The sequence below is a fragment of the Vanacampus margaritifer genome, chromosome 14 (genome assembly GCF_051991255.1).
Source record: "Vanacampus margaritifer isolate UIUO_Vmar chromosome 14, RoL_Vmar_1.0, whole genome shotgun sequence".
Classification (NCBI taxonomy): Eukaryota; Metazoa; Chordata; class Actinopteri; order Syngnathiformes; family Syngnathidae; genus Vanacampus; species Vanacampus margaritifer.
In genome coordinates, this window is record NC_135445.1 from 3,070,620 (window position 1) to 3,088,131 (window position 17,512).

Below are 17,512 nucleotides of genomic sequence, written 5' to 3' on the forward strand. Positions count from 1 at the left end.
AAGGAAAATCATTTTATTATTAGCATTACCCACATTAGCATGCACGATAACTAGCATAGCATTTCGGGATTAGCATAGCTACAACGAGGAGTCAAATGTTTCGCAAGCCACATTAGCATTAGCATTAGCATCTTGTATGACAGTTATCAGTGCCCTCAATCATTCTCATACTATTATTAGCATCATTAGCATGTTTGTAGTTTTTGTTAGCAAATTTGGGCGGCAGCTTTTCTTGTTTGACGACTGTGTCCTTTCTCGTGAAAACACTTTTTCTTGTAACGTCGCCAATAGGAAGCATGGCAACTTTGCTGTCGAGCTCAGTGGCTCACGCTGGAGGTGGCCGCCTCAGAATTTGACGGTTAAGAATGTTAAGAATTAGAGTGGGCCAACTCCATTTTTGTCATTTAGCAGGAGGCTTCAAGTTTTATGGCGTCAAGAAAATCTAGCGGATGTATATCCAGTGTAGGTAGTGTAGTGTAGTTCTTGGAACCTGTTTTGTACAGAAATTGTGAGATTATTCAGATTTTGGCATTTTATCGACTGTAATGATTTTAATTGGATGAATGAGAAGAAAAAAAAGTGGTCTAAGTTGTGAAATATATCTCTACTTGGCTAACCACTTATTGTTGTACACGTGTAAGATAATTAAAAAATGTTAACAATGTGTTGTCTGAACAGTCAATAAAGGTTTTATGCGATTTTATGCCACCATTTGGTCCATTATGAAGACGGTCTCGCTTCTTCCCTCCCAGCGTCCATCTTGTCCCCTTTCTCGCTCCTCCATCATCTTGTGCCCCCTCGCCTGCTGATTGGTTAGCATGAGCATCAATCATTTTCCTCCTCCGCCGCATATTGCTTCATCCATCACAAATGGCGGACGATCGATGGCGGCCTCCAGATCCGCTCATCCCGCTTCCTCTTCCGCGCAAAATAAATAAATGATAATACGTGATAAGAAAACGGCACTTAAATAATGAATCATGTCAATTAAAAAAAAAAAATTCCATCTATTTCCTTGTATCTTCTTTTTACATTCCATCTTTTATGTATTGATTTTAAACTTTTTTGTATAGTAATTTAACTCATTCACTGCCATTGACGGCTATAGACGTCAAAAATCCATTTTAACTTGGCTGGCAGCGGATGAGTTCATGTTCATTTTTGCAATTCAATTATATGTATTTCTAATGTATTTAAAAAAATATCTGTACATATATTTCATTTATTATTCATTTTTAAAATGTATTATATTTTCTGATTACATCAATATTTTTTTTAACACTAGGAGCACAAGACAAGTTCACAAGTAGGTATTTTCATTGCTTCATATAAAACATCAACTACACGGTGCGTTGCGTAACTCCGTCGCGAACAGACTGTTGGCTGTAACTGGAAAATTCCGCTTTTTCTCGCTAATAATTATTTGATCTCGCATTCCCCCCCGCCCCCCCAATTGTTCATAAACAGCCGGCAACGTTTATGACAGGTGTCTTGACGTATTTTGCGTTTGCGTAACGTCTGCTTTACGAGAAACCCCCCTCCGCCGTCCCTCCGACCGGGTGGCGTTTACGAGGACAGCTGGCGGCCATGTTTAATCGCCTACTGTCTGTTTGACATCAAAGTCTGTCATTAAACTCCCTCCTCTTCTCCTTTTTTTTTTTTTTTTTAAATAGTAAAATCACAATAGTCGGCAGTAAAAAAGTGTTTTTGCAGGTTGTGTGTGTTTGCGCTAACGCTGCCGTCCTGCTTTATGGCACGCTGTAAAAGTGCTGACACGGGCTGTATCTTTTTTTATTTGGGTGCTCTGTTAAAAGGGGAGATTACGCTTGTGTGTAACGTTTGCGTTATTGCCGGGTTTTTTTTCTTTTTCTTCCCCTTTCCATGTTAGTTACAAAAACAGCAATGGAGCATACTTGAATTCTGCCTAGTAACAATACAATAATCTTACTTGATGCCCTGTCCCCCCTCAAAAGGTTTGTAGTTGGCTGTAAATGCCACAAGAGGACGCCAAATCACTACTTTTGTATTAGACAGGGCTTTTGTGTGTTCAAGAGAAGCACATTCCGTTTGTGCAACTTATTTCCTTGGCACCAAGATGGCAACAAAGCAATACTTTTATTTAATAGAAGCTCCTGCCCTCGCTTAGTTCCTTGGCGCCAAAACACTACTTTTATATTACACATTTACTACTACTACTACTTTTATAGTACACATGTTTTGGCACCAAGATGGCGCCAAAGCAGTACATGTATATTAGACAAGGCTTTGGTTTGTCTAATGGAAGCTCCTCCTCTCATATCAACATGGTTCCTTGACGCCAAAGCACTACTTTTACATTAGACAAGGCTTTGTTATGTCAAATAGGAGCGCTTCCCCTCACTTGAATATGTAGCTCCTTGGGTAAAAGATGCCACAAAATGGCACCAAAGCACTACTTTTATATTGGACAGGACTTTTGGCGACATCTTGTGGCATGTAGCGCATTTCAGGAAGAGCAAATGATGCGATAGGTTCTAATTTAAAAAAAAAAAAAAGAGTGAGTATCAAATCGCTTCCCTTGTCAGCAGCTTTTCCTCTTCAAAAAAAAGAAAAAAGAAGAAGAATTCAAACCTACAATTTGGAAAGGCGTCAAGGAAATCCAGGTGTGGGCCAAAAGAGGGCTGGAGATGTCAGGATTTAAGCAGGTGGGCGTACGGGGGTGGGCGTGTGGGAAGATAAGATAGCGAACAGGAGGGAGAAGAAGAAGAGAAAGACTGAAAGGTCATTTGAGACTTGGGGAGGAAGAGCTGACAGCGGGCCATTCATCGTCTGTGCTACGGGAGACAAACTGCTGGCGCAGGAAGACAGCGGCCATAAATCAATCACAAACTCACACACATGTAGACACACACACAGACACACCCACACACACACACTCAGGCGTCTTTTACAAGCCTCCTTAACAACTTCTGGACATCCGGATGTCTCAAATATTCTCTTCAGCAATTTTAGGGACGCCATCTTGTTACCTTGACAATTTCGAGTTTTGGAATATCTTTTATATGTATATTTAAAAAAACTATTATGGGGGAGGGCCACCATTTCTTACACCTTCCTTATACAGTAATAGTAACAAAAAATTAAGTGGTTTTAGTGTGTAATATACGTTTTTATATTGTTAAAAAAAATGGTTTAAAAATGTTTACTGTTTTTTTTAATTTTTGTTTTAAAATATTTTTGAATTTTTATCCAGAATTGGAAGAAAACCTTAGCTAGCTAGCTTTCTTTTAGCGTCCCGAATGATAACAACGTGTTACATTACAAAATTATTTTTAAATGTGGTAATGCGGTGTAAGTCCAAACATTGGTCAAATCTATTGATATTTTGTGAAAGATGATAAATAACAGTAGCTTCTAATAACACGTAGATGCACTCCGACTAAAGGACAATTTTGTCAATCTTTTGTAAATCTCAAAATCTCACTTTCTGGGATGGGAGATGAAGCCAGGTTTCATGGATGTGGCCATTTTGGAAAGTGGACTTGGCCCAGTCGTGCAGTGCTCAATCAGGAAAAGTCCCAAAGGCTATAATGGTTGTAGTTAGCCCAGTCTAGTTGTCAGTAGTGCAAATAGATGCTGACAAAGACATTGAGTTTGTTTGCTTTGTGGAATACCGCGCCGGGAAAAGGACCGACTGTAACCAGTCCGGACTTTTGAGAACATCGCGTTCCAAGCTGTGGCGGTGGTAAGGCAGCGTTCCTAAAATAAGATTGCGGCGATGGGCGGAGGGATCAAATATTCCTGTTTGGATTTTCCGCTGGAAAGTGGCGCTTCCAGGCAGCCAAGGTCGCCACCGCCGATGTTCTTTCTCTCTCTGGCGCTACGGCTTCTGTCAAAGCTTTCAAAGCTTCCACCTTCCTCCCACAGCGGTGGGTGAGTGACGAGTGTTAGTTCCTCTTGGCTTCACGCTGACCTCCAACGTGGCGGAGGTGGCGTGTTTCACCTCAGAGGACTCTTTGGGTCACTTCATTTGTCATCATTTGTAATCCCGTCGAAATCCCCTGAATTGTGTCATATTTGGAGTGGATCGTATTGGCATTGGAATAAATTGTATCATGGTTGGATTTAATTATATTGTTATTTATGACATTTGTGGTTGGAGCGAATCGTAAATGGACTGAATTGTATCGTAATTGGCGGGGATTAACACACTTGAGATAAATTGTATCCTAAATGGACATAATCGTAATTGGAGTGAATTATGTCCTAACTGAACTGAATCGAATCATAGTTGAAGGGAATTTCAATTAAAGTGAATCATATTAGAATTGGACTAAATCCTAATTGGAGTGAATCGGAATCATATTCTAATTGAAGTCAATTGTATCGCAATTGGAGCAAATCGTATCATAATTGGATTGAATTGTTTTGTATTGTAATTGAATTGAATCGTAACGTAAATGGAGTGAATTATGGTAACTGAGAGAATCGTATCATATTTGGACTAAATGATATCGTAATTGGAGTAAATTGTATCATAATTGGACAAAGTCATATCGTGACTGGTCTGAATCAAATATCGTAGTTGGACTGATATTGTGACTCATTTCGTAATTGAACTAAATCATATTGTAATCAGAGTGAATCATATTGTACCTGGATTAAATCGCATCGGAACTGGAGTGAATCGGTATCGTCTCTTAATTGAAGTAAAATCCACGTAGCTGTACGGTACGCTAGACAGTAAAGTGAGTGCGTGTAAAAAAAAAAAAATCATTTCCACTTCCTTTGTTCAAGCAAAGCGGCCATGACACCGACAAAGCCGTCATCGCCGTTTCCACGACAACAACTTGGAATCTCGTTGCCGCCATAGCTGTTTTCTCGGTCCACTTCCTCCCACGCACGCCATACAGGAAGTAAGGTCATGACCACTTCCTGTCCGTGGATGGGAACTTTCATAACCGACTCTTTCATGTGTGATTCGTGGCGCTTCCTTCCTGAATGGCCTTCAGCGCGTAAGGACGAATGTAGACAAGGACTCAAGACTACGAGGACACGAGAATTCGATGACATAGGTAGAAAAAACATACACAAGTACAAAGATGCTAAGATATGCGAGGAACATGCCGACAAATGGGCGAGGTTGGACTGTACTCGCATTTTCACGTCACGCTCTAAAGCGACGTCCAATGGGTGCCCGGCGGTGTTGACGGACAATCTGCAATGTTTTTGTGTCCCGCCGCGAACTCCCTCTCCCGTCCGGCCTCCTCTCTCGTCTGTTTTTCATCTGCGGCGTTGATTTACGGCGCCGATCTCTTCGCTTCCTGTCGCGATAGATTTATGGGCCCTTGAGTGCTGCGTGACCGATTGGCTCCGAGGCGTCAGAGCCACATGTGCTTGGCGAGTGAAAGATGGCCGCCGCCGCCGCCGTGGTTTTTCCTGTCACTTTTTTATCTTTGATGTTTTGTGCCGTAATTCTTTGTGGCAGAGAAAATTCTGTGTCCACTTATGAGGTGCTGTGTAGGCCCAAAAATATGTTTGTGAGGTTTTTTTGGTGGATGTGAGAGCTTGTTTTTTTTTTTTTTGTATGTGTCAGGTTCTGTGTAGTGAAAGTTTTGGGGGGAATTTTGAGATTTTTTTTATGAGTATTTTTTGTTAGAAGTATTTTGGTGTTTTTGAGTGTGTGCGCAAGTTTTTGGGTGAGAAGGAGTTTTTTGTTTTGTTTTTTAAGAGATTTTAGTTGAATGTGAGAGGTTTTTGATTTAGTTAAAGTTTAGAGTGTTTTTTTTTGGGCGGGGGGGGGGGGTGAGTGAGAGGGTTTTTTTGTTTTTAGCAAATATGAGCATGGGTATGAGTGAGACTTTTGTATATTTTAGATTTTAGAGTTTTATTGAAAGTTTTTTTCCCCTTTATGTTTGAGTTATTGTGGGGGTTCGAAGTTTTTTGGGAACATGAGAGTTGTGTGTGGGGGTTGTTTTTTGGTGAGACAATGAGAGATTTTTGTTTTGTTTTTTAAAAGAGATTTTAGGTGAATGTGAGAGGTTTTGGTGAAAGTTTAGAGTGTTTTTTTTTTAGGTGAGTGAGTTTTTTTTTTTTTGAGAACAAAAGTATGGGTATGAGTGAGAGTTTTGTGTATTTTAGATTTTTTTTTGCGTGAGTTTTTTGTTTTATTAAAAGATTTTTATTTTTTTTGCTTTATATTTCAGCTATTGTGGGTTGATTTTAGTAAAAGTGTTTTTTTTTTGGTGAGTTTGAGATTTCTTTGTGTGAGCATGATTTTTTGGCATTATTGAGAGTTTTTTTTTTTGAGTGGATGCAAGAGATGGGATTTTTTTTGTTGAGTTTGAGAGTTTTTTTTTGTTTTTTTTTTGCTGAGCCACCTTCACTTAGTAACATAAAATTTGGCAAAAGTGTCAATCATGAGTCAACCACAAAAAGACGTTTTGCTTGAAAACACTCTGGGAGCCATTTTGGTTTGAAGCGGCCATTATGGCTAAGTAGCATTCCCCAGAATTTGAAAAAGAATTCCCCAAATGCAGTTTTATGTAGCAACATGAAATTTGGTTAACATGTTTATCATGAGCAGACAGACCCACAAAAAAGTTTTTTCTAAAAGCCATGCCGAAATAGACTATCTATAATCCTGTAGCCTGATGCTAGCAATTTCCCTTCCAAAGCTAACTTATCCTCGAATTTTAGCCCGACGGCTACCAACTTGTAACCGTCTACACGGGACAAATATCTGACACTAAATTTAGAAACATTCGACTGGGAAACAAAAGCCATTTTGTTGGCTCGCCTTCCTTCTGAGAAGTCAAAGCGACAGTCGGCGCTTCATACGCAAGCGAGCTTAATTAAGACATAATTGCGATAATGTCATAATGATCGACCCAACATTGTTTTCCGCGCAAACACAAGACGGTCATGTCAGGAATGCCGTCGGGGCGTGTAATTGACGGCAGGCGGTGGCGGGAAGTAGGAGATTTTTCGCAGACAGCTGTAAACTAATTGTGGCGTGTTGACGGCGGCAAACGACGCCCCGCCTCTTATCTCACCGCCTCGCCTGTCAGTCAAAATGCACGGCGGGTATAATTTGATTTTAAAGAGGTCAGGTGGAGAAAGAGATGCTGTGTGCGTGTGTGAGAGCCTAATGAGGTTTTTATACACTGCATTGAGAACATATTCACCGCATATCACTTTGTCCTCCATTTTGTTTTGTTACAGCCTTATTCCAAAATTCTTCACACAGCACCCCAAAATGTCACCATGAAACATGTTGTCGCTGTTCTGTGTTAAAGGGACTGCAAGTCGTCTTGCTTTTGTACCAGATTAAATTCTCACGTCTCTGTGTGAAAGTTTCGTGTCATTACCGTAATATCCATGTTAAAGGAAAAGGTGGATGAAGGGCGTTGGCGCCATCTTGGCACAGGAAGCGGAAAATCAGGTTGGAGACGCTGGCGAAGTCACATGCTTCAATGTCATGCACTCCGCTGGTTCACATTCTAGACCCCCGAGACAAAGCTTCAGTATTAACCGCTGTAATACCAGAGAGGTGCCTGCCTGCGGAGTTCATGCGTGGAGGTTCGAAGAAGCCCCTGAGAGGACTGAGCTCACGTTTTTCTGAAAAAGTGGCGAGGGGGAGGGCTTCATGCGGCGTTGTTCTCATGCTCAACTCAAAAGCGCCAAGTGTTAAGTTCCAATACACCTCCATGAGCATGCTAATAACAGCGCTAGTTGGCATGCTAGTATACCACCACCAAACATTTTGAGACACCCCCATGAGCATGCTAGTAACAGTGCTAGTTTCATGCTAACACATCACTACTTACCATCATGATACACCTTCCCGAACATGCTAACAACAGCGCTAGTTAGCGTGCTAATATAGCGCCACCAGACATTCTCACATGTCCTCATTTACATGCCAGTAATAGAGATAGTTAGCATGCTTATATACTGCCATCAAACATTAATAGTTAACATGCTAATCTGCCCCACCAAACGTTTTGATATACCCCCATGAGCATGCTAATAACAGTGCTAGTTAACATATTAATACACCACTACTTATTATGATACACCTTAATGAACATGCTAACAACAGCGCTAGTCGGCATGCTAATATAGCGCCACCAAACATTATAATACATCAAATGAGCATGCTAATAACAGCACTACTTATCATGTTAATATTGTAGATCGCTACCAAACATAACAAGCTAATAATGGTGCTATGCTATTACTGTATACCCCCCCACCAAACATTATAAACTGTACATTTTGTAATAAAGCCCATGAACATGCTAATAACAGCGCTAGCTAACATGCCAATATATTAATTTATCACAACATTCATTTTATGCCGTACAATAACCTTTTCCAAACATCAGAGTCGGAAAACCGCCAAAGCACCAGCATGACGTCTGATTGAATCCAGATTAAGGAATGCCAGCCACATTGTCCGCTTATCTCCCACCTCCTGGCCTCGCTGTGCCCCTTGGCTAACGCCGTTCACGCTCTTGCAATATTTTCCTCCCCTTGTGATTTTCCTCCTTTCGTTTTCTTGGCAGCTGTGTTTTTGGGGGGGAAATGATCTGAAGTGTGACAGAACGGCAAAAGCAGCACATGACAGAAATTCAGATTAGACGTGTCATGGGAGCTGACTTTGATGTGGAGCGCATGATGCTAACGATACGCTAGCGATGCTCTTTTCAAAACGAGCCTCCTGAAAGAAAGAGTGAAAAGTTCACAAAGCGCCGGCAGCGGGCGGGCTGAGATGTAAAGTGAAGGTTTCTGACATGCGCTTGTAATTTGATCTCTCTTGGCTGACGTTGGTTTGGCTCAGCGCTAGCTACTGTCAACCGTGAACTGAAGTTCCAAGTTTCTTTTTCAATGTCGGCTGTGCTTCTTCTTCTCTGACACAAAATCAACATAGCAATATGCTAATTGTGCTTTATTTGGATTTTCTTTTCATTGGCAGAAGCGAGGTGGGCTTGGGTGTGTTGTGGTGCGTCGGGGTGCGCCATTTCTGTTGCGGTGTGAAAGTGGGGAATGTTACTTAAAGAGTTTGGAAGGCAGCTGTGCAAAACTTCTTTTTTTTTGGAGGGGGGGGGGGGGTACTGTCGGCCTTGTGGTGAGAGGGATAATATAATACCGAACACTATGATATGATACCGAACAATATGATATGATACAAAAAGATATGATTTATGCTTTATGTGATGCATTTTCTACAATGATTCGATAAAACACCAAATGACAATATCACACTATACGATACAACACGGTTCAATATAATACCAAACGATACGGCACAATATCATACGATACCCTACAATATCAACATTGCTATTCTGCTATTGAAATTCATCCTGCTGTTTTTCTCCCAGTGGCCCCTCTAAGATGCGCGGCCTTGACCTCAACCTGACTTCGACCGGTGCTAAAAATTCCGCGTCACCAGGGAGTTTTTTTTTTTTTTCTTTTCTAAAAAAGGGCACACCACTTATGCCCAGGCAATCATTATCTCCGTCAGACTTTTCCCCGCATGAAAGCGTCCCGCCATGTCCCGCTGCTCCGACAACACAGACGACTCGTAAACGTGTCGTAAATGTGCCCCTTTCGGGGAGAATACAGGTCGCCGCGCTCCCATTTTGTTTTTGGGGAGGAAGGGGGAAAAAAATTATGAGCTGTGATAAAAACGCTAGTGAAAGCCCTTCATCACAAGGGGAAAAGCCTAGCGGGGTTGTGCTATGGACGTGTTGGGGTGCGTCAAGACTTTGTGGGGAATTTGGGAACGGCTTCTCTCCATCTACAAATGTAAACCTTTTTTTGGGGGGGAGGGGGGGGGGGCATTTTTGGACTATATACAATTTCCCCCTTAAATTGGATAATGTTGCGTTTACATTGCTTGAAAAGTGCAATCTGGATCCGACTGGGATTAAAATTGGTTTGACAAGTTTAGCTTGTTATGAAGTCCTTCCCCAAGGTGTGACCATTTTGATAATGTCTTCTTTATGATCAGATCTACATTTAAATATTTTCAGCATTTTACATGTTCTGTTTACATTGCTTCCAAAAGTGCAATCTGGATCCAACTGGGACTAAAATTGTTTTGACAAATTTAGTTTGTTTGAAACATTTCTTCTTAAATGTCACCATTTTGATTCAGTCGTCAACGGGATCTGATTTGGATTTCACACATTGGTTTACATTATTTCCAAATCTGAAATCTGGATTCGATTGTTGTTAAAATGGTTTTCCCTCATTATACATAATACTTCTGAATTCCATTTATTAGTGTGTAATAAGTGGTCGGGAAAATGGTTGGATGGATGCAACCATTTTGTAACACAATGCAACACCGGAGCTTTTATATCATAATAATTCCTATTTTCATGATGATGATGTCAACAAAGCGGCTCAAATGAAAATCAATTCAGGGCCATATCGATGATACCGATGCTGATAATTTTTGGAATAATTAAGATAGCTGCAAACTGAATGCATTTTTGTGAACTTTTGACTGCGTGATGTTTTTCCTCCAAAATATTACATTTGCTTGTTTAAGCACAAAATTGTCAACCGAGAACAAATTTAAAAAATATTTTTCACTAAATGTTCCGACACAATTTTAAAAATGTAAGTAAATTTTAGATGACCTCGCCAATGAGTGGATTCCCCTCGCATTCACACAGTCTCCAAACGTGTAATATAGATCTGATCTGGATTCAATTTATTTTGACTGTTGGCAATTTTGCCTGCTAATAAAATGTTATCGTGTTACAAATGTGACCATTTTCACGCTATAGTCAATGTGTGTCGTCTCGCCAGCGTTTACATAGCCTTCAAAAGTGCAATCTGGATTTGATGTGGATTGAATTTAATTTGATGTATTTTTTATTGCTAATCATCCAAAAAGTCTAAACAAATTTCTTACCAAAATTTATAATGCCTCAAAATGCATAATTCAACCAAGAAAACCTCATTTTTTTTTGGTAGTGATAGTTTTGGTATCGCTGTCATCGAGCTCCGTATCGACCCGCCCACCGGCTGCTTGGAAGTCCCTCCTGCTTACTCGACTCCTGCCTCAGTCAGCTGCGCGAGTCCACGCAGCACAGACGTGCAGATTGGACCTCCTCGGAACTTCACACTGGATTCCTTCAGCATGCGCACGTAAGACCCCCCCCCCCCCCAAGGAAGACAAACAGTCTGTCGGGGCTGTGGATGGACTACGCCCGATGAAATTTCACCCGCCGCGGGCAGCCACTGAGCGGTTGGAGCCGAGCAGCGAGCCAAGAGCCGCGTGTCTTTTCCCGGCCGTCGGCCCTCAGGAGCCCCGTGGCCAGCGGCAGGCGACATGTTGAGCGCGCACATTCACTCGGAATACCTGCAGCCGCTCACGCCAGCTTCGGTCACAATCGAGGTACTTGATTGATTGATATTTCTGCGTATGTGTGTGTGTGTGTGTGTGTGGTTCCTGCTCAAAAGTTCTGAAAGCAGCAAATGCAGTCATTAATCGGTTTGTGGAGAAGTAAACTTGTAGTTAAAAATGTGCTAAATAATCAAATGTGAAATGTTTTTTTTTTTTATTATTATTTTCAATGAGTTGGATAATGTATTCAAAAGTCGGTAGTTGGTCAAGAAAAATTGATTGAGTTCAGTGTAGTTCAGGGGTGTCAAAAATACGGGTGGGGGCCCAATCTGGCCCGTGAGGACAGAACACAATCTGCAGTTTTTCATTCAAACTAACTGTTGTCCACTGAAGGGCGAACTGACAACCACTTAAAAGACATTTTGAATTTTGGTTATCCCGGGATTTGGTGCAAACATTTTTGGCTCATTTTTGCTTATTACTCCGCAGTAAAAATAATAGATGGGAATATTTTCAGAATGTAATTGTAAGACAAGAAATATTTTGTAAATGTCATTATTTATAGCTTATTTGGCCATGGACAAACTGGTCCGGCCCACTTGAGATGAAATTTGGGTGAAAGAGGAAAAGTTTGACACCCCTGGTGTAGTGCTAGCATTAATTATATAAATTTTATTTCAAATATTTTACATAAAATCCAAATTTTCAAATTAAAATAATCTATAAAAACAAACAAAAATCTTTAAAAAAATAAATACATCGAAAAAGCTTCTCTGGTTTTGTCTTAATTACTGAATAAATAAATACAAGTTAACTTTATTAACTGTATAATACAAAAATATATATATATTTTTCAAATTAAAATTTACTAACACCACTTCACCGTTTTTTTATTTATATATATATATATATATATATATATATATATATATATATATATACATATATATATATATATATATATATATATAAACTTTTCATTTTGAATGAAAGTTGTTACAGTGCATGAATTATTTTAAAAAGCAATTCTTATTGATTTATTTTAGCTGGACGCGAAGAAGAGTCCGCTGGCCCTACTGGCCCAGGCATGCTCGCAGATTGGGAAAGTGGATCCTCCGGCCTCCTCCAAGGAAAGCGCCTCACCTCCCAGCTTGAAGCTGGGACAACAGCGCCCCCCTTCGGCGGACAAGTGCAGCTTCAAGTCCTACCACAAAGTGGGCGGGGACTCCGGCGGAGGCGGCGAAGACCAAGTAAGCAGCAGCAGTTTGTCGGATAAAATGGGATTCAGGGTCCTCGGCGGCACTCATTGGAATACCGCCAAATCGCCGCCGTACGCGCCCCACCCCTTCTCGCCGAGCGGTGGGCAGGGACCCAAGCAGCGGTCGGGTAGCGCGCCGCCCAACCCGCTGGGCCACTCGCCAAATGATGAGCGTGAGACTGGAAGTCCGAGCAGCACGAGTAGCGACTGCGGACAGTCCAAAAAAGACACTGACGCAAGAAGGCCCACCTCGGAGGGTCCGCACCTTGCCAACTCCGGACGCAGTTCAGATGGCGGCAAAGCCGAGCCCGGCCACGGGTGCCTTACGCCCATTTCTCCCTACGAGTCGGCGCATCCTCTCATCCCCTTGCCCCCGTCCAACGTGGTCTACCACAGCTCTGTGGTGGGCCCCTACGCCGGCTACCCGCCTCGGTTGGGTCCCGAGCTCCCCAGATCAAGCCCTCTCGCGGGGTCCTCGCCGCCCTTCTTCATGCAGGGCCCGTGCCGGGATCCGTACTGCCTCAGTTACCCCAACGTTCCCCACCATAGCAGCAGCGGTCTCAAGTCCAGCTTTCCCCTCGTGTACGCCGCTCATCCGGCGCACCCCCTCTACTCGTACCTCGTCCCCAGTGACTCCCTCGCCCGCTGGGAGTCAGCCAGGGGTCCGTGCGACAAGCGCTTTACCGCGTCTGACGAGCTCCTGGCTCGCCTGCGCGCGCACAACGCCGTGACCTTAGAGGTGGACCCCAAGGTGCCATCCTCGGCACCTGCCCTTTGTCACGTATCCCACATGAGCGGTTCAGGGGGCTTCCTCCGAGCGCCGCACGGTATGGGAGTAGCTCGCTATCACCCCTACAGTAATAAGGTCCATTTGTCATCCGGACCCTCCGCCATGTCCGTGCATTCTTTGCCTGCCACGAGCCCGTACTACCCGCACTATGCCTTCTACAACCAAAGACTGGGACCCCCGTCAACTTTGGGCTACCAATGATGCATCCAGGGGACTTTTTGACTGACACCACTTTTCAGTTGCACTGAGGAATTGTCAAGATTTGTTTTCCAGCATCTCTCTAACCAGTGAATCTTTGAGTATTTCTGCCTATTTGACCCATAAAATCCATGTATGCAACTTCAACCCTTGTGGGCACCCGTTGCAATCGGGATGTAACAGCAAAACGTGAAAAATAAATCCTTGTACCTTTGCACCTTTTCTTTGGATTCTCTCTGTCTGGTATTCACTGAATTGTTGTCGTCTGGCACAGGTTCCACCCCTCTGGAAATTGGATGTGTCGTTCCTTTTTTACAGTCTTCCTACCAAAGCAAATGACAGCAGTGGCCAGGTAGTAGCTAACTTCATATGAAACAGGAAGACCTCCAACTTTAGCTAACTAAGTTTAGGCCTTAGACAATTCCCAAATTGATTTGTTGTTGCGTTAATTGCAAATATGCGATGGAGTTGTCCTGGGTCCTCTAATTACAGCCAACTTTTATTCACCTCTAACAAACACCAAACTTCAGCTGTAATTCACCATGTAGCGAACTGTGTCATAGCTAGCAGCTAGCTTCTCATGAAATGAGAAGTCTTCAAACTTTAGCTACCAAAGTTTGACAGCCAGAAAATTTCCCAAGTTGCTCACTACTACTTTGCGTCCTAATCTTGGTTATAGGCAACTTTTATTCACCAAATTTCAGTTTAGCTGCCAGGTTTTAGCTAGCAACTAGCATCTCTAAAGACCTCCAAATATGACTTCAGCTTTTTTTAATAAGTCTACGGAATTTCATGTTTTTTTTCTTGCCTGGCAGAAATTGGTTACAATTCTTTTTGTTCTCTCTTGATTTGCATAATTCTGCTAACAAATGCCAGCAAATGTCAGTGGTAGTTTACATTGCAGCTAACAGCTAGCTTATCTTAAAACATAAGAATCTTCAAACGAATCTAAAAGATTGTAACTAAGTCATGCAGTAAATGCAGCGATGATGCTCATGCTAATGTCATCACTTTTCACTTGCTAACAGTGCTGCTAGCCTGTAGCATTAGCAGCAAATTTTGGGTCCAGATACATTTTTTTTTTGTTAACTACATTGACAGATGGTTACTACTTTGTGCTCTTCTCTTATTGGTTTTAAGAATGTAAACAAAAAGATTAGCTAGTTACTTTTGTACTCAATTACATTTCAGTCTATACTTTTTTCCCCTCAAGTAAAGCAGATGAATCAATGCCTCCATAAACTCATTTTACTTTTACAAATCTTTTTTTTTCCAGTCATATATTCAGATCAGTGTAGTGGCCCCGCACTGATTGTTCAATGTCTTTATGTCTATCATGCACAATAATTTCTTGATTTTATTTTTTATGAGTTAAATAAATCAAAACTACAATTCCCACATTGTTGCCGTCTGTTTTTCATGGCAGATTCCTCTCAGGAGGGCGACTTGCGCGCCCACACACTGACTCCATTGTGAGTGTGTCGAGAATGAATAATCTCCAAAGGACATGTGGGAAGATTTTTATCAAGCATCTCTTTGTTAAGTCACATGACTATCACAGCTGTATTTCCTCATGGGTATCTTTCTGATCTATATTAGTCAGCCTTGTTGCAGTACTTATAAACCTTCAAACAAATATGACATAACACAGAGCAGCAAAACATGCAAACAGAACACACAACAATAGCATATATTGTTAGCCTGATAGCATATTTTCCTAGATGCATTTTTTGACTAATAAAAACGTCAAAATATCAATTAAAACCAACCCCTCCCTATCAATGTGGTTGCTAAAAATAAAAAAAAATCTGTCTGTGTAAAGCAGCAAACGTTGCATTAATTGAGTTAGATAATTTTTTTGTGTTTCCTAAATGTTTTATTCTTCTTTTCTGAAAAATGATAGTTTAGTTCTTCCTCTTGCTGTTAACTACACTTTTTTCATTTTGCAGTAGAGCTCAGTGCTGCCTGTCATATTGTGGCGGGACGTGGTACTGCAGGGACAAGGCGCAATTACATTTGGACTTCCTTGTAAACTGTAACACTATTTTTAAAACTTGCATAAAAATCTTCCATACAGCGGGAATGGTTGACTTTTTTTTTGTAAAAAGTACATGATCAATTTTGTATTTATTTTCTATTTTTGTATCATTATTATTATTTATTATTATTTTAAATATCACCTTCATCTTCTTGTTCTTTTTAATCCCAGAAAGTGGTGTGTGCTATGTGGTGTCTCCAGGATTTATCACTTCATCCATCATTGAGTCGACAATGAGGCCTTTGAATTTGCGTGGATGGGGGCCGGTAAGAAGCAGCCAGATGTGGGCCGAGATGTTTTGCAACCGTCGTGAAGCTGTCATCAGACCGCCACAAATAAACACAAATAAACACAAAAAAACATGCACCATGACTCATTTAACAGGGAAATCATACATAACACACATACGGTAACCCTGACTTAAGACCCTACTTTCACAGGCTTGAAACCCTACTTTGAAATCCAAAAACCTGTGCATGTCTTGAAACTGTACTTTGAAACCAAGGTTTTAAATCCTACTTTGAAAAGCGATGTCTCTCAACCGAGTAACCATGACCAACCTTTAGAAAGGCTTCAAACCCCAATTAGAGACATGGATGGATGTCCTAAATTTAAACCCTACTTGCATGTCTTGAAACCATAATCCTAGTTTAAAACACCAAACCTGTCTTAAAACCCTCATTTCAAGTTTGTTACACAACTCACGCACATGTAACTCAATACGTTTGAATGTTTACTTTCGCCTAAGCGAGGGTTGAATATATTATTGACGGTGCTGCCCCCTGGTGGACATCTTGGTCAATTGCATTGACGTGGCCCAAAAAGACAAGGAGGAAGAGAAAAAAAAAAGTCTGGATTTGTTGTCGTTGTTTTGTTATTGGTTGTTTTCGATAGTGAGTAGAATTTGTAAAAATTGCGTGAATTAGCGGATTAAAGTTCTTTTTGGCACCAAAGGGGACGGTTATATCCTTTCCAGCGCTCCCGGCTTCTGGCTCCCCTCTCCCGGCCTCACCTCCGACTCCTCCCCGGTTACTCCTCCTCCATCATCCAGCCACTTTTCCCACATTTTCTCCCCTCCGTCCAAAGGCTCCGGACCCCCGGGGCATCTCGTATGCCTCCTCGCGGCGGTTGCCGGCGGCGGGGGAGGAGGGGGAGGACCACACCGTGGTGATGGGCGAGCACGCCGAGCGACCGTTGACTCCGCCGGGCCGGACGACGGAGTACAACCGCGGGGGGAGGTGAGTTCGGGCCAACTGGAGCTCAAGTCCCGGTGCGCTGCGCAAACGGAGCCTCGGGTTCACTTGAGTTCGGTTACTCAGAGGCGTTCGATGAATAGTTCATTGCAAGTTACTAGTCCTTAACAGGTTAATGTGTTTGATTTTGTGGCAGTTATGAGGCGGACAATGACGTTCCGAGTAGCCGGAGGAGGCCCACTCACCTCCGGCTGGCGAAGTCGGAGGTAAAAAAGTCGCCGTCCACTCAGGTGCGTTCGTTTCCGTACTTCCTGCTTTTCCACCAATCACCAACCGCGCTCCCAGTCACGCAGATTGTACCTTCAGTAACCCTTGATGCTCGCGGTTCGGCATCCGCGGATTCACCTAGTATAATATTTATATATATATTTTAAAAAAAAAGCAATCCCCGTTTTTCTTGATTTTTTTTTTTTATTGGTGGTATTTCACTGCTTATCGTTGAAAACAAATAACATGCTTGATGCCATTATTCCAGTTTTGTGGTTTCTTCCAGCTGTCCAAGACGAACGTACAGTTTCACAAGTTGTTCAAGGAAGTGAGCAGAGACGAGCCGCTCACACAAAGTATGTCCCCCGTTCTCATGATAAAACTGCTTGTTTTCTGGACGTGACTTTTTATTTTGTTT

The 17,512-nt window shown here is 42.0% G+C and overlaps 2 protein-coding genes across 2 annotated transcripts in view; both read left to right on the forward strand.

Moving 5' to 3' along the window:
• LOC144034178 (uncharacterized) overlaps positions 1-17,512 on the forward strand; it is a 40,364-nt gene that overhangs the window by 7,130 nt on the left and 15,722 nt on the right. Inside the window, exons 10-13 of the mRNA XM_077542757.1 lie at positions 15,806-15,900; positions 16,721-16,872; positions 17,024-17,117; positions 17,363-17,450. Coding sequence (XP_077398883.1) covers positions 15,806-15,900; positions 16,721-16,872; positions 17,024-17,117; positions 17,363-17,450 — 429 coding nt within the window. The remainder of the gene's footprint in view (positions 1-15,805; positions 15,901-16,720; positions 16,873-17,023; positions 17,118-17,362; positions 17,451-17,512) is intronic.
• On the forward strand, positions 11,196-14,977 carry LOC144034133 (zinc finger protein 703-like). The gene is made up of 2 exons (XM_077542697.1): positions 11,196-11,401; positions 12,397-14,977. Exons 1-2 carry the CDS (start codon positions 11,336-11,338, stop codon positions 13,597-13,599), a joined length of 1,269 nt encoding a protein of 422 aa, XP_077398823.1. The 5' UTR covers positions 11,196-11,335; the 3' UTR covers positions 13,600-14,977.

Bases quoted from the DNA above. Each gene is read 5' to 3' on its own strand.
- LOC144034133 (XM_077542697.1), top strand. From the start codon at position 11,336: ATGTTGAGCGCGCACATTCACTCGGAATACCTGCAGCCGCTCACGCCA. The intron at 11,402-12,396 runs GTACTTGATTGA...GATTTATTTTAG, and splicing joins CAGCTTCGGTCACAATCGAG to CTGGACGCGAAGAAGAGTCC.